The following is a 25,862-nucleotide window of genomic DNA, read 5'->3' on the forward strand; positions in this document are numbered from 1 at the left end:
CCATGGGGCCCATGGTATAAAAGTAGGGTGATAACTTGAGATGGACTCCCCCTTTACCTTTCCGGGGTCCTAATGCAGATCTCATTGTAATCTATACATTATGTATCCCCCTTTAATTACCCACAACTTCCTGCTATTTATATCTGTTATATGGTGACATTTTTGACAATATCATGGGGGGCTCCGGATGGATGAGGCCCCTCTGGGCTATAACCTCACAGTTGACCCATGTCTACAAGATTCTCCATTTGACAAGTGCAGAGAATGATTACCCGAGCCCTGTAGACCACTTAAAGGGGTAGTCCGCTGCCCCAGCGTGTGGAACATTTTGAGCCGAATGCTTGGAGCGGGCGGTGGGGCTCGTGACATCACGGCCACGCCCCTCATGACATCACACCACTCCCCCTTCAATGCAAGTCCCCCCTCAATGCAAGTCCATGGGAGGGGGCGTGGCTTCGCCACGCCCCCTCCCATGGACTTGCATTGAGGGGGCAAGCTGTGACGCCACAAGGGGTGTGGCCGCAACGTCACAACCCCCGCCGCCCACACTCAGCATTCTAAACGAACGCCAGGTGCTGCACAGAGATCGCGGTGGTCCCATCTGCGGGACCCCACACGATCAGACATCTTATCCACTATCTTTTGGGGGCAGAGTATCCCTTTAACCTAGTAGACCCAGGAGTTTGCTGGATTTGTGCACTGGATCTTCATCAGTTGAACATTTTGTTTGGACTTTCAAATAGAGATGAGCGAACTTACAGTAAATTCGATTCGTCACGAACTTCTCGGCTCGGCAGTTGATGACTTTTCCCGCGTAAATTAGTTCAGCTTTCCGGTGCTCCGGTGGGCTGGAAAAGGTGGATACAGTCCTAGGAGACTCTTTCCTAGGAATGTATCCACCTTTTCCAGCCCACCGGAGCACCTGAAGGCTGAACTAATTTACGCAGGAAAAGTCATCAACTGCCGAGCCGAGAAGTTCGTGACGAATCGAATTTACTGTAAGTTCGCTCATCTCTACTTTCAAACTCTGGTAATACAGCCGCAATTATTTATTATGATCATTTCATACAATAAAAAAATGTCCATAATTTTTAAAGGGTAACTCTCATTAAAACACATTTTTTGCTATTGCACTCCTTATGGTAAATATAAAATATTTCTAATATACTTTGTTTAAAAAAAATGACGTTTTCTATGTTTTATTTGTGCTTAAAAAAAGCTCCAGAGCACATTTTCCCCCATCTCATACACAGACTTTGGACCAAAGTCCAAACACAGGAAGTGCAGCCTGGAGTGCTGAGGGGGTGTGTCCAGCCTCATCCAATCATAGCTTCTCTCACACTTAACTGCCATATGCTGTTGTTTGGACACACCCCCCACCCCCTCAGCACTCCAGGCTGCACTTCCTGTGTTTGGATTTCGGTCCAAAGTCTGTGGATGAGATGGGGGAGAATGTGCTCTGGAGCTTTTTTTAAGCACAAATAAAACATAGAAAACTTCATTTTTTTTAAACAAAGTATATTATAAATATTTTTTATTTACCATAAGGAGTGAAATAGCAAAAAATTTGTTTTAATGAGAGTGACCATTTAAAAATTGAAAACTTTAAATTAGTAAAAAACATAATAATTGATCACCGACCTAGGTGAATCTTTTCGGAGGAGACATTGTGGTGAGCCAGCACGGTACAGGTGATGCTGATGTTCCTTGTCACCGTCAGAGTCAAATCCCCGGAGATGTTGTATGTTTGGGAATTATTTTTAATATCGCACAATGAGCGGGCTTCATGGTTACAGTCCTTATGGTGACTTCGGGTTATGTTTCCTTCATGAACCGTGAAAATTATTCCGGAAGGTTTTGGAAAGCCGTCCGTAGATGAGCAGCGAACCGTCACAGCCGTACCATTATCTACCACTAGAGGGCATTCATAGCTGATCAGAGGAGCAGTGAAATTGGCTGAAAACATAAAAAACTTCTGATAAAAACAACATAAAAAATATGATAACATTAGATAAACAACACCTGTCTACACCTCTATATTACACCACACAGGAGAGATCCTCTATACTACACCACACAGGACAGATCCTCTATATTACACCACACAGGAGAGATCCTCTATACTACACCACACAGGACAGATCCTCTATACTACACCACACAGGACAGATCCTCTATATTACACCACACAGGAGAGATCCTCTATACTACACCACACAGGAGAGATCCTCTATACTACACCACACAGGAGAGATCCTCTATACTACACCACACAGGAGAGATCCTCTATACTACACCACACAGGACAGATCCTCTATACTACACCACAGAGGAGAGATCCTCTATACTACACCACACAGGAGAGATATTCTATACTACACCACACAGGAGAGATCCTCTATACTACACCACACAGGACACATCCTCTATACTGCACCACACAGGACAGATCTTCTATACTACACCACACAGGACAGATCCTCTATACTACACCACACAGGAGATATCCTCTATACTACACCACACAGGACAGATCCTCTATACTACATCACACAGGAGAGATCCTCTATACTACACCACATAGGAGAGATCCTCTATACTACACCACACAGGACACATCCTCTATACTGCACCACACAGGACAGATCTTCTATACTACACCACACAGGAGAGACCCTCTATACTACACCACACAGGACAGATCCCTCTATACTACACCACACAGGAGAGATCCTCTATACTACACCACATGGGAGAGATCCTCTGTACTACACCACACAGGAGAGATCCTCTATACTACACCACACAGGAGAGATCCTCTATACTACACCACACAGGAGAGATCCTCTATACTACACCACACAGGAGAGATCCTCTATACTACACCACACAGGAGAGATCCTCTATACTACACCACACAGGAGAGATCCTCTATACTACACCACACAGGAGAGATCCTCTATACTACACCACACAGGAGAGATCCTCTATACTACACCACACAGGAGAGATCCTCTATACTACACCACACAGGAGAGATCCTCCATACTACACCACACAGGACAGATCCTCTATACTACACCACACAGGAGAGATCCTCTATACTACACCACACAGGAGAGATCCTATATACTACACCACACAGGAGAGATCCTCTATACTACACCACACAGGAGAGATCCTCTATACTACACCACATAGGAGAGATCCTCTATACTACACCACACAGGACGGATCCTCTATACTACACCACATAGGACAGATTCTCTATACTACACCACACAGGAGAGATCTTCTATACTACACCACACAGGAGAGATCCTCTATACTACACCACACAGGACAGATCCTCTATACTACACCACACAGGAGAGATCCTCTATACTACACCACACAGGAGAGATCCTCTATACTACACCACACAGGAGAGATCCTCTATACTACACCACACACAGGACAGATCCTCTATACTACACCACACAGGAGAGATCCTCCATACTACACCACACAGGAAAGATCCTCTATACTACACCACACAGGAGAGATCCTCTATACTACACCACACAGGAGAGATCCTCTATACTACACCACACAGGAGAGATCCTCTATATTACACCACACAGGAGAGATCCTCTATACTACACCACACAGGAGAGATCCTCTATACTACAACACAGAGGAGAGATCCTCTATACTACACCACACAGGAGAGATCCTCCATACCACACCAAACAGGAGAGATCCTCTATACTACACCACACAGGAGAGATCCTCTATACTACACCACACAGGAGAGATCCTCTATATTACACCACACAGGAGAGATCCTCTATACTACACCACACAGGAGAGATCCTCTATATTACACCACACAGGACATATCCTCTAAACTACACCACACAGGACAGATCCTTTATACTGCACCACACAGGACAGATCCTCTATTCTGCACCAAACAGGAGAGATCCTCTATACTACACCACACAGGACAGATCCTCTATACTACACCACACAGGACAGATCCTCTATACTACACCACACAGAACAGATCCTCTATACTACACCACACAGGACAGATCCTCTATACTACACCATACAGGACAGATCCTCTATACTACACCACACAGGAGAGATCCTCTATACTACACCACACAGGACAGATCCTCTATACTGCACCACACAGGACAGATCCTCTATACTACACCACACAGGACAGATCCTCTATACTACACCACACAGGACAGATTCTCTATAGTACACCACACAGGAGAGATCCTCTATACTACATCACACAGGACAGATCCTCTATACTACACCACACAGGAGAGATCCTCTATACTACACCACACAGGAGAGATCCTCTATACTACACCACACAGGAGAGATCCTCTATACTACACCACACAGGACAGATCCTCTATACTACACCACACAGGACAGATCCTCTATACTACACCACACACAGGACAGATCCTCTATACTACAACACAGAGGAGAGATCCTCTATACTACACCACACAGGACAGATCTTCTATACTACACCACACAGGACAGATCCTCTATACTACACCACACAGGAGATATCCTCTATACTACACCACACAGGACAGATCCTCTATACTACATCACACAGGAGAGATCCTCTATACTACACCACATAGGAGAGATCCTCTATACTACACCACACAGGACACATCCTCTATACTGCACCACACAGGACAGATCTTCTATACTACACCACACAGGAGAGACCCTCTATACTACACCACACAGGACAGATCCCTCTATACTACACCACACAGGAGAGATCCTCTATACTACACCACACAGGAGAGATCCTATATACTACACCACACAGGAGAGATCCTCTATACTACACCACACAGGAGAGATCCTCTATACTACACCACATAGGAGAGATCCTCTATACTACACCACACAGGACGGATCCTCTATACTACACCACATAGGACAGATTCTCTATACTACACCACACAGGAGAGATCCTCTATACTACACCACACAGGAGAGATCCTCTATACTACACCACACAGGACAGATCCTCTATACTACACCACACAGGAGAGATCCTCTATACTACACCACACAGGAGAGATCCTCTATACTACACCACACACAGGACAGATCCTCTATACTACACCACACAGGAGAGATCCTCTATACTACACCACACAGGAGAGATCCTATATACTACACCACACAGGACAGATCCTCTATACTACACCACACAGGAGAGATCCTCTATACTACACCACACAGGAAAGATCCTCTATACTACACCACACAGGAGAGATCCTCCATACCACACCAAACAGGAGAGATCCTCTATACTACACCACACAGGAGAGATCCTCTATATTACACCACACAGGAGAGATCCTCCATACTACACCACACAGGAAAGATCCTCTATACTACACCACACAGGAGAGATCCTCCATACCACACCAAACAGGAGAGATCCTCTATACTACACCACACAGGAGAGATCCTCTATACTACACCACACAGGAGAGATCCTCTATATTACACCACACAGGAGAGATCCTCTATACTACACCACACAGGAGAGATCCTCTATATTACACCACACAGGACATATCCTCTATACTACACCACACAGGACAGATCCTTTATACTGCACCACACAGGACAGATCCTCTATTCTGCACCAAACAGGAGAGATCCTCTATACTACACCATACAGGACAGATCCTCTATACTACACCACACAGGACAGATCCTCTATACTACACCACACAGAACAGATCCTCTATACTACACCACACAGGACAGATCCTCTATACTACACCACACAGGACAGATCCTCTATACTACACCACACAGGAGAGATCCTCTATACTACACCACACAGGAGAGATCCTCTATACTACACCACACAGGAGAGATCCTCTATACTACACCACACAGGACAGATCCTCTATACTACACCACAGAGGAGAGATCCTCTATACTACACCACACAGGAGAGATCCTCTATACTACACCACACAGGAGAGATCCTCTATACTACACCACACAGGACACATCCTCTATACTGCACCACACAGGACAGATCTTCTATACTACACCACACAGGACAGATCCTCTATACTACACCACACAGGAGATATCCTCTATACTACACCACACAGGACAGATCCTCTATACTACATCACACAGGAGAGATCCTCTATACTACACCACATAGGAGAGATCCTCTATACTACACCACACAGGACACATCCTCTATACTGCACCACACAGGACAGATCTTCTATACTACACCACACAGGAGAGACCCTCTATACTACACCACACAGGACAGATCCCTCTATACTACACCACATAGGACAGATTCTCTATACTACACCACACAGGAGAGATCCTCTATACTACACCACACAGGACAGATCCCTCTATACTACACCACATAGGACAGATTCTCTATACTACACCACACAGGAGAGACCCTCTATACTACACCACACAGGACAGATCCCTCTATACTACACCACATAGGACAGATTCTCTATACTACACCACACAGGAGAGATCCTCTATACTACACCACACAGGAGAGATCCTCTATACTACACCACACAGGAGAGATCCTCTATACTACACCACACAGGAGAGATCCTCTATACTACACCACACAGGAGAGATCCTCTATACTACACCACACAGGAGAGATCCTCTATACTACACCACACACAGGACAGATCCTCTATACTAAACCACACAGGAGAGATCCTCCATACTACACCACACAGGAAAGATCCTCTATACTACACCACACAGGAGAGATCCTCCATACCACACCAAACAGGAGAGATCCTCTATACTACACCACACAGGAGAGATCCTCTATACTACACCACACAGGAGAGATCCTCTATATTACACCACACAGGAGAGATCCTCTATACTACACCACACAGGAGAGATCCTCTATATTACACCACACAGGACATATCCTCTATACTACACCACACAGGACAGATCCTTTATACTGCACCACACAGGACAGATCCTCTATTCTGCACCAAACAGGAGAGATCCTCTATACTACACCACACAGGACAGATCCTCTATACTACACCACACAGGACAGATCCTCTATACTACACCACACAGAACAGATCCTCTATACTACACCACACAGGACAGATCCTCTATACTACACCATACAGGACAGATCCTCTATACTACACCACACAGGAGAGATCCTCTATACTACACCACACAGGACAGATCCTCTATACTGCACCACACAGGACAGATCCTCTATACTACACCACACAGGACAGATCCTCTATACTACACCACACAGGACAGATTCTCTATAGTACACCACACAGGAGAGATCCTCTATACTACATCACACAGGACAGATCCTCTATACTACACCACACAGGAGAGATCCTCTATACTACACCACACAGGAGAGATCCTCTATACTACACCACACAGGAGAGATCCTCTATACTACACCACACAGGACAGATCCTCTATACTACACCACACAGGACAGATCCTCTATACTACACCACACACAGGACAGATCCTCTATACTACAACACAGAGGAGAGATCCTCTATACTACACCACACAGGACAGATCTTCTATACTACACCACACAGGACAGATCCTCTATACTACACCACACAGGAGATATCCTCTATACTACACCACACAGGACAGATCCTCTATACTACATCACACAGGAGAGATCCTCTATACTACACCACATAGGAGAGATTCTCTATACTACACCACACAGGACACATCCTCTATACTGCACCACACAGGACAGATCTTCTATACTACACCACACAGGAGAGACCCTCTATACTACACCACACAGGACAGATCCCTCTATACTACACCACACAGGAGAGATCCTCTATACTACACCACACAGGAGAGATCCTATATACTACACCACACAGGAGAGATCCTCTATACTACACCACACAGGAGAGATCCTCTATACTACACCACACAGGAGAGATCCTCTATACTACACCACATAGGAGAGATCCTCTATACTACACCACACAGGACGGATCCTCTATACTACACCACATAGGACAGATTCTCTATACTACACCACACAGGAGAGATCCTCTATACTACACCACACAGGAGAGATCCTCTATACTACACCACACAGGAGAGATCCTCTATACTACACCACACAGGAGAGATCCTCTATACTACACCACACACAGGACAGATCCTCTATACTACACCACACAGGAGAGATCCTCTATACTACACCACACAGGAGAGATCCTATATACTACACCACACAGGACAGATCCTCTATACTACACCACACAGGAGAGATCCTCTATACTACACCACACAGGAAAGATCCTCTATACTACACCACACAGGAGAGATCCTCCATACCACACCAAACAGGAGAGATCCTCTATACTACACCACACAGGAGAGATCCTCTATATTACACCACACAGGAGAGATCCTCTATACTACACCACACAGGAGAGATCCTCTATACTACACCACACAGGAGAGATCCTCTATACTACACCACACAGGAAAGATCCTCTATACTACACCACACAGGAGAGATCCTCTATACTACACCACACAGGAGAGATCCTCTATACTACACCACACAGGAGAGATCCTCCATACTACACCACACAGGAAAGATCCTCTATACTACACCACACAGGAGAGATCCTCCATACCACACCAAACAGGAGAGATCCTCTATACTACACCACACAGGAGAGATCCTCTATACTACACCACACAGGAGAGATCCTCTATATTACACCACACAGGAGAGATCCTCTATACTACACCACACAGGAGAGATCCTCTATATTACACCACACAGGACATATCCTCTATACTACACCACACAGGACAGATCCTTTATACTGCACCACACAGGACAGATCCTCTATTCTGCACCAAACAGGAGAGATCCTCTATACTACACCATACAGGACAGATCCTCTATACTACACCACACAGGACAGATCCTCTATACTACACCACACAGAACAGATCCTCTATACTACACCACACAGGACAGATCCTCTATACTACACCATACAGGACAGATCCTCTATACTACACCACACAGGAGAGATCCTCTATACTACACCACACAGGACAGATCCTCTATACTGCACCACACAGGACAGATCCTCTATACTACACCACACAGGACAGATCCTCTATACTACACCACACAGGACAGATCCTCTATAGTACACCACACAGGAGAGATCCTCTATACTACATCACACAGGACAGATCCTCTATACTACACCACACAGGAGAGATTCTCTATACTACACCACACAGGAGAGATCCTCTATACTACACCACACAGGAGAGATCCTCTATACTACACCACACAGGACAGATTCTCTATACTACACCACACAGGACAGATCCTCTATACTACACCACACACAGGACAGATCCTCTATACTACAACACAGAGGAGAGATCCTCTATACTACACCACACAGGACAGATCCTCTATACTACACCACACACAGGACAGATCCTCTATACTACACCACACAGGACAGATCCTCTATACTACACCACACAGGAGAGATCCTCTATACTACACCACACAGGAGAGATCCTCTATACTACACCACACAGGAGAGATCCTCTATACTACACCACAAAGGACAGATCCTCTATACTACACCACACAGGAGAGATTCCCTATACTACACCACACAGGAGAGATCCTCTATACTACACCACACAGGAGAGATCCTCTATACTACACCACACAGGAGAGATCCTCTATACTACACCACACAGGACAGATCCTCTATACTACACCACACAGGAGAGATCCTCTATACTACACCACACAGGACAGATCCTCTATACTACACCACACAGGAAAGATCCTCTATTCTACACCACACAGGAGAGATCCTCTATACTACACCACACAGGAGAGATCCTCTATACTACACCACACAGGACAGATCCTCTATACTACACCACACAGGAAAGATCCTCTATTCTACACCACACAGGAGAGATCCTCTATACTACACCACACAGGAGAGATCCTCTATACTACACCACACAGGACAGATCCTCTATACTACACCACACAGGACAGATCCTCTATACTACACCACACACAGGACAGATCCTCTATACTACAACACAGAGGAGAGATCCTCTATACTACACCACACAGGACAGATCCTCTATACTACACCACACACAGGACAGATCCTCTATACTACACCACACAGGACAGATCCTCTATACTACACCACACAGGAGAGATCCTCTATACTACACCACACAGGAGAGATCCTCTATACTACACCACACAGGAGAGATCCTCTATACTACACCACAAAGGACAGATCCTCTATACTACACCACACAGGAGAGATTCCCTATACTACACCACACAGGAGAGATCCTCTATACTACACCACACAGGAGAGATCCTCTATACTACACCACACAGGACAGATCCTCTATACTACACCACACAGGACAGATCCTCTATACTACACCACACAGGAGAGATCCTCTATACTACACCACACAGGACAGATCCTCTATACTACACCACACAGGAAAGATCCTCTATTCTACACCACACAGGAGAGATCCTCTATACTACACCACACAGGAGAGATCCTCTATACTACACCACACAGGACAGATCCTCTATACTACACCACACAGGAGAGATCCTCTATACTACACCACACAGGAGAGATCCTCTATACTACACCACACAGGAGAGATCCTCTATACTACACCACATAGGAGAGATCCTCTATACTACACCACACAGGACGGATCCTCTATACTACACCACATAGGACAGATTCTCTATACTACACCACACAGGAGAGATCCTCTATACTACACCACACAGGAGAGATCCTCTATACTACACCACACAGGACAGATCCTCTATACTACACCACACAGGAGAGATCCTCTATACTACACCACACAGGAGAGATCCTCTATACTACACCACACACAGGACAGATCCTCTATACTACACCACACAGGAGAGATCCTCTATACTACACCACACAGGAGAGATCCTATATACTACACCACACAGGACAGATCCTCTATACTACACCACACAGGAGAGATCCTCTATACTACACCACACAGGAAAGATCCTCTATACTACACCACACAGGAGAGATCCTCCATACCACACCAAACAGGAGAGATCCTCTATACTACACCACACAGGAGAGATCCTCTATATTACACCACACAGGAGAGATCCTCCATACTACACCACACAGGAAAGATCCTCTATACTACACCACACAGGAGAGATCCTCCATACCACACCAAACAGGAGAGAGCCTCTATACTACACCACACAGGAGAGATCCTCTATACTACACCACACAGGAGAGATCCTCTATATTACACCACACAGGAGAGATCCTCTATACTACACCACACAGGAGAGATCCTCTATATTACACCACACAGGACATATCCTCTATACTACACCACACAGGACAGATCCTTTATACTGCACCACACAGGACAGATCCTCTATTCTGCACCAAACAGGAGAGATCCTCTATACTACACCGCACAGGAGAGATCCTCTATACTACACCAAACAGGAGAGATCCTCTATACTACACCACACAGGACAGATCCTCTATACTACACCACACAGGATAGATCCTCTATACTACCCCACACAGGAGAGATCCTCTATACTACACCACACAGGAGAGATCCTCTATACTACACCAAACAGGAGAGATCCTCTATACTACACCGCACATGAGAGATCCTCTATACTACACCACACAGGAGAGATCCTCTATACTACACCACACAGGAGAGATCCTCTATACTACACCACACAGGAGAGATCCTCTATACTACACCAGACAGGAGAGATTCTCTATACTACACCACACAGGACAGATCCTCTATACTACACCACACAGGAGAGATCCTCTATACTACACCACACAGGAGAGATCATCTATACTACACCACACAGGAGAGATCCTCTATACTACACCACACAGGAGAAATCCTCTTTACTACATCACACAGGAGATATCCTCTATACTACACCACACAGGAGAGATCCCCTATATTACACCACACAGGAGAGATCCTCTATACTACACCACACAGGAGAGATCCTCTATACTACACCACACAGGAGAGATCCTCTATACTACACCACACAGGAGAGATCCTCTATACTAAACCACACAGGAGAGATCCTCTATACTACACCACACAGGAGAGATCCTCTATACTACACCACACAGGAGAGATCCTCTATACTACACCACACAGGAGAGATCCTCTATACTACACCACACAGGAGAGATCCTCTATACTACACCACACAGGACAGATCCTCTATACTACACCACACAGGAGAGATCCCCTATACTACACCACACAGGAGATATCCTCTATACTACACCACACAGGACAGATCCTCTTTACTACACCACACAGGACAGATCCTCTATACTACACCACACAGGACAGATCCTCTATACTAAACCACACAGGAGAGATCCTCTATACTAAACCACACAGGAGAGATCCTCTATACTACACCACACAGGAGAGATCCTCTGTACTACACCACACAGGACAGATCCTCTATACTGCACCACACAGGACAGATCCTCTATACTACACCACACAGGACAGATCCTCTATACTACACCACACAGGACAGATTCTCTATAGTACACCACACAGGAGAGATCCTCTATACTACATCACACAGGACAGATCCTCTATACTACACCACACAGGAGAGATCCTCTATACTACACCACACAGGAGAGATCCTCTATACTACACCACACAGGAGAGATCCTCTATACTACACCACACAGGACAGATCCTCTATACTACACCACACAGGACAGATCCTCTATACTACACCACACACAGGACAGATCCTCTATACTACAACACAGAGGAGAGATCCTCTATACTACACCACACAGGACAGATCTTCTATACTACACCACACAGGACAGATCCTCTATACTACACCACACAGGAGATATCCTCTATACTACACCACACAGGACAGATCCTCTATACTACATCACACAGGAGAGATCCTCTATACTACACCACATAGGAGAGATTCTCTATACTACACCACACAGGACACATCCTCTATACTGCACCACACAGGACAGATCTTCTATACTACACCACACAGGAGAGACCCTCTATACTACACCACACAGGACAGATCCCTCTATACTACACCACACAGGAGAGATCCTCTATACTACACCACACAGGAGAGATCCTATATACTACACCACACAGGAGAGATCCTCTATACTACACCACACAGGAGAGATCCTCTATACTACACCACACAGGAGAGATCCTCTATACTACACCACATAGGAGAGATCCTCTATACTACACCACACAGGACGGATCCTCTATACTACACCACATAGGACAGATTCTCTATACTACACCACACAGGAGAGATCCTCTATACTACACCACACAGGAGAGATCCTCTATACTACACCACACAGGAGAGATCCTCTATACTACACCACACAGGAGAGATCCTCTATACTACACCACACACAGGACAGATCCTCTATACTACACCACACAGGAGAGATCCTCTATACTACACCACACAGGAGAGATCCTATATACTACACCACACAGGACAGATCCTCTATACTACACCACACAGGAGAGATCCTCTATACTACACCACACAGGAAAGATCCTCTATACTACACCACACAGGAGAGATCCTCCATACCACACCAAACAGGAGAGATCCTCTATACTACACCACACAGGAGAGATCCTCTATATTACACCACACAGGAGAGATCCTCCATACTACACCACACAGGAAAGATCCTCTATACTACACCACACAGGAGAGATCCTCCATACCACACCAAACAGGAGAGATCCTCTATACTACACCACACAGGAGAGATCCTCTATACTACACCACACAGGAGAGATCCTCTATATTACACCACACAGGAGAGATCCTCTATACTACACCACACAGGAGAGATCCTCTATATTACACCACACAGGACATATCCTCTATACTACACCACACAGGACAGATCCTTTATACTGCACCACACAGGACAGATCCTCTATTCTGCACCAAACAGGAGAGATCCTCTATACTACACCATACAGGACAGATCCTCTATACTACACCACACAGGACAGATCCTCTATACTACACCACACAGAACAGATCCTCTATACTACACCACACAGGACAGATCCTCTATACTACACCATACAGGACAGATCCTCTATACTACACCACACAGGAGAGATCCTCTATACTACACCACACAGGACAGATCCTCTATACTGCACCACACAGGACAGATCCTCTATACTACACCACACAGGACAGATCCTCTATACTACACCACACAGGACAGATCCTCTATAGTACACCACACAGGAGAGATCCTCTATACTACATCACACAGGACAGATCCTCTATACTACACCACACAGGAGAGATTCTCTATACTACACCACACAGGAGAGATCCTCTATACTACACCACACAGGAGAGATCCTCTATACTACACCACACAGGACAGATTCTCTATACTACACCACACAGGACAGATCCTCTATACTACACCACACACAGGACAGATCCTCTATACTACAACACAGAGGAGAGATCCTCTATACTACACCACACAGGACAGATCCTCTATACTACACCACACACAGGACAGATCCTCTATACTACACCACACAGGACAGATCCTCTATACTACACCACACAGGAGAGATCCTCTATACTACACCACACAGGAGAGATCCTCTATACTACACCACACAGGAGAGATCCTCTATACTACACCACAAAGGACAGATCCTCTATACTACACCACACAGGAGAGATTCCCTATACTACACCACACAGGAGAGATCCTCTATACTACACCACACAGGAGAGATCCTCTATACTACACCACACAGGACAGATCCTCTATACTACACCACACAGGACAGATCCTCTATACTACACCACACAGGAGAGATCCTCTATACTACACCACACAGGACAGATCCTCTATACTACACCACACAGGAAAGATCCTCTATTCTACACCACACAGGAGAGATCCTCTATACTACACCACACAGGAGAGATCCTCTATACTACACCACACAGGACAGATCCTCTATACTACACCACACAGGAGAGATCCTCTATACTACACCACACAGGAGAGATCCTCTATACTACACCACACAGGAGAGATCCTCTATACTACACCACATAGGAGAGATCCTCTATACTACACCACACAGGACGGATCCTCTATACTACACCACATAGGACAGATTCTCTATACTACACCACACAGGAGAGATCCTCTATACTACACCACACAGGAGAGATCCTCTATACTACACCACACAGGACAGATCCTCTATACTACACCACACAGGAGAGATCCTCTATACTACACCACACAGGAGAGATCCTCTATACTACACCACACACAGGACAGATCCTCTATACTACACCACACAGGAGAGATCCTCTATACTACACCACACAGGAGAGATCCTATATACTACACCACACAGGACAGATCCTCTATACTACACCACACAGGAGAGATCCTCTATACTACACCACACAGGAAAGATCCTCTATACTACACCACACAGGAGAGATCCTCCATACCACACCAAACAGGAGAGATCCTCTATACTACACCACACAGGAGAGATCCTCTATATTACACCACACAGGAGAGATCCTCCATACTACACCACACAGGAAAGATCCTCTATACTACACCACACAGGAGAGATCCTCCATACCACACCAAACAGGAGAGAGCCTCTATACTACACCACACAGGAGAGATCCTCTATACTACACCACACAGGAGAGATCCTCTATATTACACCACACAGGAGAGATCCTCTATACTACACCACACAGGAGAGATCCTCTATATTACACCACACAGGACATATCCTCTATACTACACCACACAGGACAGATCCTTTATACTGCACCACACAGGACAGATCCTCTATTCTGCACCAAACAGGAGAGATCCTCTATACTACACCGCACAGGAGAGATCCTCTATACTACACCAAACAGGAGAGATCCTCTATACTACACCACACAGGACAGATCCTCTATACTACACCACACAGGATAGATCCTCTATACTACCCCACACAGGAGAGATCCTCTATACTACACCACACAGGAGAGATCCTCTATACTACACCAAACAGGAGAGATCCTCTATACTACACCGCACATGAGAGATCCTCTATACTACACCACACAGGAGAGATCCTCTATACTACACCACACAGGAGAGATCCTCTATACTACACCACACAGGAGAGATCCTCTATACTACACCAGACAGGAGAGATTCTCTATACTACACCACACAGGACAGATCCTCTATACTACACCACACAGGAGAGATCCTCTATACTACACCACACAGGAGAGATCATCTATACTACACCACACAGGAGAGATCCTCTATACTACACCACACAGGAGAAATCCTCTTTACTACATCACACAGGAGATATCCTCTATACTACACCACACAGGAGAGATCCCCTATATTACACCACACAGGAGAGATCCTCTATACTACACCACACAGGAGAGATCCTCTATACTACACCACACAGGAGAGATCCTCTATACTACACCACACAGGAGAGATCCTCTATACTAAACCACACAGGAGAGATCCTCTATACTACACCACACAGGAGAGATCCTCTATACTACACCACACAGGAGAGATCCTCTATACTACACCACACAGGAGAGATCCTCTATACTACACCACACAGGAGAGATCCTCTATACTACACCACACAGGACAGATCCTCTATACTACACCACACAGGAGAGATCCCCTATACTACACCACACAGGAGATATCCTCTATACTGCACCACACAGGACAGATCCTCTTTACTACACCACACAGGACAGATCCTCTATACTACACCACACAGGACAGATCCTCTATACTAAACCACACAGGAGAGATCCTCTATACTAAACCACACAGGAGAGATCCTCTATACTACACCACACAGGAGAGATCCTCTATACTACACCACACAGGAGAGATCCTCTATACTACACCACACAGGACAGATCCTCTATACTACACCACACAGGAGAGATCCTCTATACTACACCACACAGGAGAGATCCCCTATACTACACCACACAGGAGATATCCTCTATACTACACCACACAGGACGGATCCTCTTTACTACACCACACAGGACAGATCCTCTATACTACACCACACAGTAGAGATCCTCTTTACTTCACAACACAGGAGAGATCCTCTATACTACACCACACAGGACAGATCCTCTATACTACACCACACAGGAGAGAACCTCTATACTACACCACACAGGAGAGATCCTCTATACTACACCACACAGGACAGATCCTCTATACTACACCACACAGGAGAGATCCTCTATACTACACCACACAGGAGAGATCCTCTATACTACACCACACAGGAGAGATCCTCTACACTACACCACACAGGACAGATCCTCTATACTACACCACAGAGGAGAGATCCTCTATACTACACCACACAGGAGAGATCCTCTATACTACACCACACAGGAGAGATCCTCTATACTACACCACACAGGACACATCCTCTATACTGCACCACACAGGACAGATCTTCTATACTACACCACACAGGCCAGATCCTCTATACTACACCACACAGGAGATATCCTCTATACTACACCACACAGGACAGATCCTCTATACTACATCACACAGGAGAGATCCTCTATACTACACCACATAGGAGAGATCCTCTATACTACACCACACAGGACACATCCTCTATACTGCACCACACAGGACAGATCTTCTATACTACACCACACAGGAGAGACCCTCTATACTACACCACACAGGAGAGATCCTCTATACTACACCACACAGGAGAGATCCTCTATACTACACCACACGGGAGAGATCCTCTGTACTACACCACACAGGAGAGATCCTCTATACTACACCACACAGGAGAGATCCTCTATACTACACCACACAGGAGAGATCCTCTATACTACACCACACAGGAGAGATCCTCTATACTACACCACACAGGAGAGATCCTCTATACTACACCACACAGGAGAGATCCTCTATACTACACCACACAGGAGAGATCCTCTATACTACACCACACAGGAGAGATCCTCTATACTACACCACACAGGACAGATCCTCTATACTACACCACACAGGAGAGATCCTATATACTACACCACACAGGAGAGATCCTCTATACTACACCACACAGGAGAGATCCTCTATACTACACCACATAGGAGAGATCCTCTATACTACACCACACAGGACGGATCCTCTATACTACACCACATAGGACAGATTCTCTATACTACACCACACAGGAGAGATCCTCTATACTACACCACACAGGAGAGATCCTCTATACTACACCACACAGGACAGATCCTCCATACTACACCACACAGGAGAGATCCTCTATACTACACCACACAGGAGAGATCCTCTATACTACACCACACATAGGACAGATCCTCTATACTACACCACACAGGAGAGATCCTCCATACTACACCACACAGGAAAGATCCTCTATACTACACCACACAGGAGAGATCCTCCATACCACACCAAACAGGAGAGATCCTCTATACTACACCACACAGGAGAGATCCTCTATACTACACCACACAGGAGAGATCCTCTATATTACACCACACAGGAGAGATCCTCTATACTACACCACACAGGAGAGATCCTCTATATTACACCACACAGGACATATCCTCTATACTACACCACACAGGACAGATCCTTTATACTGCACCACACAGGACAGATCCTCTATTCTGCACCAAACAGGAGAGATCCTCTATACTACACCACACAGGACAGATCCTCTATACTACACCACACAGGACAGATCCTCTATACTACACCACACAGAACAGATCCTCTATACTACACCACACAGGACAGATCCTCTATACTACACCATACAGGACAGATCCTCTATACTACACCACACAGGAGAGATCCTCTATACTACACCACACAGGACAGATCCTCTATACTGCACCACACAGGACAGATCCTCTATACTACACCACACAGGACAGATCCTCTATACTACACCACACAGGACAGATCCTCTATAGTACACCACACAGGAGAGATCCTCTATACTACATCACACAGGACAGATCCTCTATACTACACCACACAGGAGAGATCCTCTATACTACACCACACAGGAGAGATCCTCTATACTACACCACACAGGAGAGATCCTCTATACTACACCACACAGGACAGATCCTCTATACTACACCACACAGGACAGATCCTCTATACTACACAACACACAGGACAGATCCTCAATACTACAACACAGAGGAGAGATCCTCTATACTACACCACACAGGACAGATCTTCTATACTACACCACACAGGACAGATCCTCTATACTACACCACACAGGAGATATCCTCTATACTACACCACACAGGACAGATCCTCTATACTACATCACACAGGAGAGATCCTCTATACTACACCACATAGGAGAGATCCTCTATACTACACCACACAGGACACATCCTCTATACTGCACCACACAGGACAGATCTTCTATACTACACCACACAGGAGAGACCCTCTATACTACACCACACAGGACAGATCCCTCTATACTACACCACACAGGAGAGATCCTCTATACTACACCACACGGGAGAGATCCTCTGTACTACACCACACAGGAGAGATCCTCTATACTACACCACACAGGAGAGATCCTCTATACTACACCACACAGGAGAGATCCTCTATACTACACCACACAGGAGAGATCCTCTATACTACACCACACAGGAGAGATCCTCTATACTACACCACACAGGAGAGATCCTCTATACTACACCACACAGGAGAGATCCTCTATACTACACCACACAGGAGAGATCCTCTATACTACACCACACAGGACAGATCCTCTATACTACACCACACAGGAGAGATCCTATATACTACACCACACAGGAGAGATCCTCTATACTACACCACACAGGAGAGATCCTCTATACTACACCACATAGGAGAGATCCTCTATACTACACCACACAGGACGGATCCTCTATACTACACCACATAGGACACATTCTCTATACTACACCACACAGGAGAGATCCTCTATACTACACCACACAGGACAGATCCTCTATACTACACCACACAGGAGAGATCCTCTATATTACATCACACAGGACAGATCCTCTATACTACACCACACAGGAGAGATCCTCCATACTACACCACACAGGACAGATCCTCTATACTACACCTCACAGGACAGATCCTCTATACTACACCACACAGGAGAGACCCTCTATACTACACCACACAGGACAGATCCTCTATACAACACCACACAGGAGAGATCCTCTATACTACACCAAACAGGACAGATCCTCTATACTACACCACACAGGAGAGATCCTCTATACTACACCACACAGGAGAGATCCTCTATACTACACCACACAGGACAGATCCTCAATACTACACCACACAGGAGAGACCCTCTATACTACACCACACAGTAGAGATCCTCTATACTACACCACACAGGAGAGATCCTCTATACTGCACCACACAGGCGACATCCTCTATACTATACCACACAGGAGAGATCCTCTATACTACACCACACAGGACAGATCCTCTATACTACACCACAAAGAAGAGACCCTCTATACTACACCACACAGGAGATATCCTCTATACTACACCACACAGGAGAGATACTCCATACTACACCACACAGGAGAGATCCTCCATACTACACCACACAGGACAGATCCTCTATACTACACCACACAGGACAGATCCTCTATACTACACCACACAGGACAGATCCTCTATCCTACACCACACAGGAGAGATCCTCTATACTACACCACACAGGAGAGATCCTCTATACTACACCACACAGGAGAGATCCTCTATACTACACCACACAGGAGAGATCCTCTATACTACACCACACAGGACAGATCCTCTATACTACACCACACAGGACAGATCCTCTATACTGCACCACACAGGACAGATCCTCTATACTACAGCACATAGGAGAAATCCTATATACAACACCACACAGGAGAGATCCTCTATACTACACCACACAGGACAGATCCTCTATACTACACCACACAGGACAGATCCTCTATACTACACCACACAGGAGATATCCTCTATACTACACCACACAGGAGATATCCTCTATACTACACCACACAGGAGAGATCCTCTATACTACACCACACAGAAGAGATCCTCTATACTACACCACACAGGAGAGATCCTCTATACTACACCACACAGGAGAGATCCTCTATACTACACCACACAGGAGAGATCCTCTATACTGCACCACACAAGAGAGATCCTCTATACTACACCACACAGGTGAGATCCTCTATACTACACCACACAGGTGAGATCCTCTATACTACACCACACAGGAGAGATCCTCTATACTACACCACACAGGAGAGATCGTCTATACTGCACCACACAGGACAGATCCTCTATACAACACCACACAGGAGAGTTCCCTTATACTACATTACACAGGAGAGAGCCTCTATACTACATCACACAGGAGAGATCCTTTTTACTACACCACACAGGAGAGATCCTCCATGCTACAACACACAGGAGAGATCCTTTATACTACACCACACAGGAGAGATCCTCCATACTACACCACACAGGACAGATCCTCTATACTACACCACACAGGAGATATCCTCCATACTACACCACACAGGAGAGATCCTCTATACTACACCACACAGGAGAGATCCTCTATGCTACACCACACAGGAGAGATCCTCCATACTACACCACACAGGAGAGATCCTCTATACTACACCACACAGGACAGATCCTCTATACTACACCACACAGGACAGATCCTCCATACTACACCACACAGGAGAGATCCTCTATACTACACCACACAGGACAGATCCTCCATACTACACCACACAGGAGAGATCCTCTATACTACACCACACAGGACAGATCCTCTATACTAAACCACACAGGAGAGTTCCTCTATACTACACCACACAGGAGAGATCCTCTATACTACACCACACAGGAGAGATCCTCTATACTACACCACACAGGACAGATCCTCTATACTACACCACACAGGAGAGATCCTCTATACTACACCACACAGGAGAGATCCTCTATACTACACCACACAGGAGAGATCCTGTATACTACACCACACAGGACAGATCCTCTATACTACACCACACAGGACAGATCCTCTATACTGCACCACACAGGACAGATCCTCTATACTACAGCACATAGGAGAAATCCTATATACTACACCACACAGGAGAGATCCTCTATACTACACCACACAGGACAGATCCTCTATACTACACCACACAGGACAGATCCTCTATACTACACCACACAGGAGATATCCTCTATACTACACCACACAGGAGATATCCTCTATACTACACCACACAGGAGAGATCCTCTATACTTCACCACACAGAAGAGATCCTCTATACTACACCACACAGGAGAGATCCTCTATACTACACCACACAGGAGAGATCCTCTATACTACACCACACAGGAGAGATCCTCTATACTGCACCACATAGGAGAGATCCTCTATACTACACCACACAGGTGAGATCCTCTATACTACACCACACAGGTGAGATCCTCTATACTACACCACACAGGAGAGATCCTCTATACTACACCACACAGGAGAGATCCTCTATACTACACCACACAGGACAGATCCTCTATACTACACCACACAGGAGAGATCCACTATACTACATCACACAGGAGAGATCCTCTACACTACACCACACAGGACAGATCCTCTATACAACACCACACAGGAGAGATCCTCTATACTTCACCAGACAGGAGAGATCCTCTATACTACACCACACAGGACAGATCCTCTATACTACACCACACAGGACAGATCCTCTATACTGCACCACACAGGAGAGATCCTCTATACTACACCACACAGGAGAGATCCTCTATACTACACCACACAGGAGAGATCCTCTATACTACACCACACAGGGGAGAGCCTCTATAGTACATCACACAGGAGAGATCCTCTATACTGCACCACACAGGAGAGATCCTCTATACTACACCACACAGGAGAGATCCTCCATGCTACACCACACAGGAGAGATCCTCTATACTACACCACACAGGAGATATCCTCTATACTACACCACACAGGAGATATCCTCTATACTACACCACACAGGAGAGATCCTCTATACTACACCACACAGGAGAGATCCTCTATACTACACCACACAGGAGAGATCCTCTATACTCCACCACACAGGAGAGATCCTCTATACTATACCACACAGGAGAGATCCTCTATACTACACCACACAGGAGAGATCCTCTATACTACACCACACAGGAGATATCCTCTATACTACACCACACAGGAGAGATCCTCTATACTACACCACACAGGAGAGATCCTCTATACTACACCACACAGGACAGAACCTCTATACTACACCACACAGGAGATATCCTCTATACTACACCACACAGGAGAGATCCTCTATACTACACCACACAGGACAGATCCTCTATACTACACCACACAGGACAGATCCTCTATAGTACACCACATAGGACAGATCCTCTATACTACACCACACTGGACAGATCCTCTATAGTACACCACACAGGACAAATCCTCTATACTACACCACACAGAAGAGATCCTTTATACTACACCACACAGGAGAGATCCTCTATACTACATCACACAGGAGAGATCCTCTATACTACACCACACAGGAGAGATCCTCTATACTACACCACACAGGACAGATCCTCTATACTACACCACACAGGAGAGATCCTCTATACTACACCACACAGGAGAGATCCTCTATACTGCACCACATAGGAGAGATCCTCTATACTACACCACACAGGTGAGATCCTCTATACTACACCACACAGGTGAGATCCTCTATACTACACCACACAGGAGAGATCCTCTATACTACACCACACAGGAGAGATCCTCTATACTACACCACACAGGACAGATCCTCTATACTGCACCACACAGGACAGATCCTCTATACAACACCACACAGGAGAGATCCTCTATACTACACCACACAGGAGAGATCCTCTATACTACACCACACAGGGGAGAGCCTCTATAGTACATCACACAGGAGAGATCCTCTATACTGCACCACACAGGAGAGATCCTCTATACTACACCACACATGAGAGATCCTCCATGCTACACCACACAGGAGAGATCCTCTATACTACACCACACAGGAGATATCCTCTATACTACACCACACAGGAGATATCCTCTATACTACACCACACAGGAGAGATCCTCTATACTACACCACACAGGAGAGATTCTCTATACTCCACCACACAGGAGAGATCCTCTATACTACACCACACAGGAGAGATCCTCTATACTACACCACACAGGAGAGACCCTCTATACTACACCACACAGGAGAGACCCTCTATACTACACCACACAGGACAGATCCTCTATACTACACCACACAGGACAGATCCTCTATACTACACCACACAGGAGAGATCCTCTATACTACACCACACACAGGAGAGATCCTCTATACTACACCACACAGGAGAGATCCTCTATACTACACCACACAGGAGAGATCCTCTATACTACACCACACAGGAGAGATCCTCTATACTACACCACACAGGAGAGATCCTCTATACTGCACCACACAGGAGAGATTCTCTATACTACATCACACAGGAGAGATCCTCTATACTACACCACACAGGAGAGATCCTCTATACTACACCACACAGGACAGATCCTCTATACTACACCACACAGGAGAGATCCTCTATACTACACCACACCACACAGGAGAGATCCTCTATACTACACCACACAGGACAGATCCTCTATACTACACCACACAGGACAGATCCTCTATACTACACCACACAGGACAGATCCTCTATACTACAGCACACAGGAGAGCTCCTCTATACTACACCACACAGGACAGATCCTCTATACTACACCACACAGGAGAGATCCTCTATACTACACCACACAGGAGAGATCCTCTATACTACACCACACAGGAGAGACCCTCTATACTACACCACACAGGAGAGATCCTCTATACTACACCACACAGGAGAGATCCTCTATACTACACCACACAGGACAGATCCTCTATAGTACACCACACAGGAGATATCCTCCATACTACACCACACAGGAGAGATCCTCCATACTACACCACACAGGACAGATCCTCTATACTACACCACACAGGAGACATCCTCCATACTACACCACACAGGAGAGATCCTCTATACTACACCACACAGGAGAGATCCTCTATACTACACCACACAGGAGAGATCCTCTATACTACACCACACAGGACACATCCTCTATACTGCACCACACAGGAGAGATCCTCTATACTACACCACACAGGAGAGATCCTCTATACTACACCACACAGGAGCGATCCTCTATACTACACCACACAGGACACATCCTCTATA

General features: G+C 45.8%; 1 protein-coding gene across 2 annotated transcripts in view; it reads right to left on the minus strand.

Annotated features, from left to right (window-relative positions):
• Positions 1–25,862, minus strand: part of LOC130358110 (T-lymphocyte activation antigen CD80-like) — a 178,370-nt gene that overhangs the window by 12,849 nt on the left and 139,659 nt on the right. For both annotated transcript variants that reach the window (XM_056560937.1, XM_056560938.1), the window contains one exon: positions 1,642–1,956. In XM_056560937.1, the coding sequence (XP_056416912.1) occupies positions 1,642–1,956 (315 nt within the window). The remainder of the gene's footprint in view (positions 1–1,641; positions 1,957–25,862) is intronic.

The sequence above is a fragment of the Hyla sarda genome, chromosome 2 (genome assembly GCF_029499605.1).
Source record: "Hyla sarda isolate aHylSar1 chromosome 2, aHylSar1.hap1, whole genome shotgun sequence".
In the NCBI taxonomy this organism is placed as follows: domain Eukaryota; kingdom Metazoa; phylum Chordata; class Amphibia; order Anura; family Hylidae; genus Hyla; species Hyla sarda.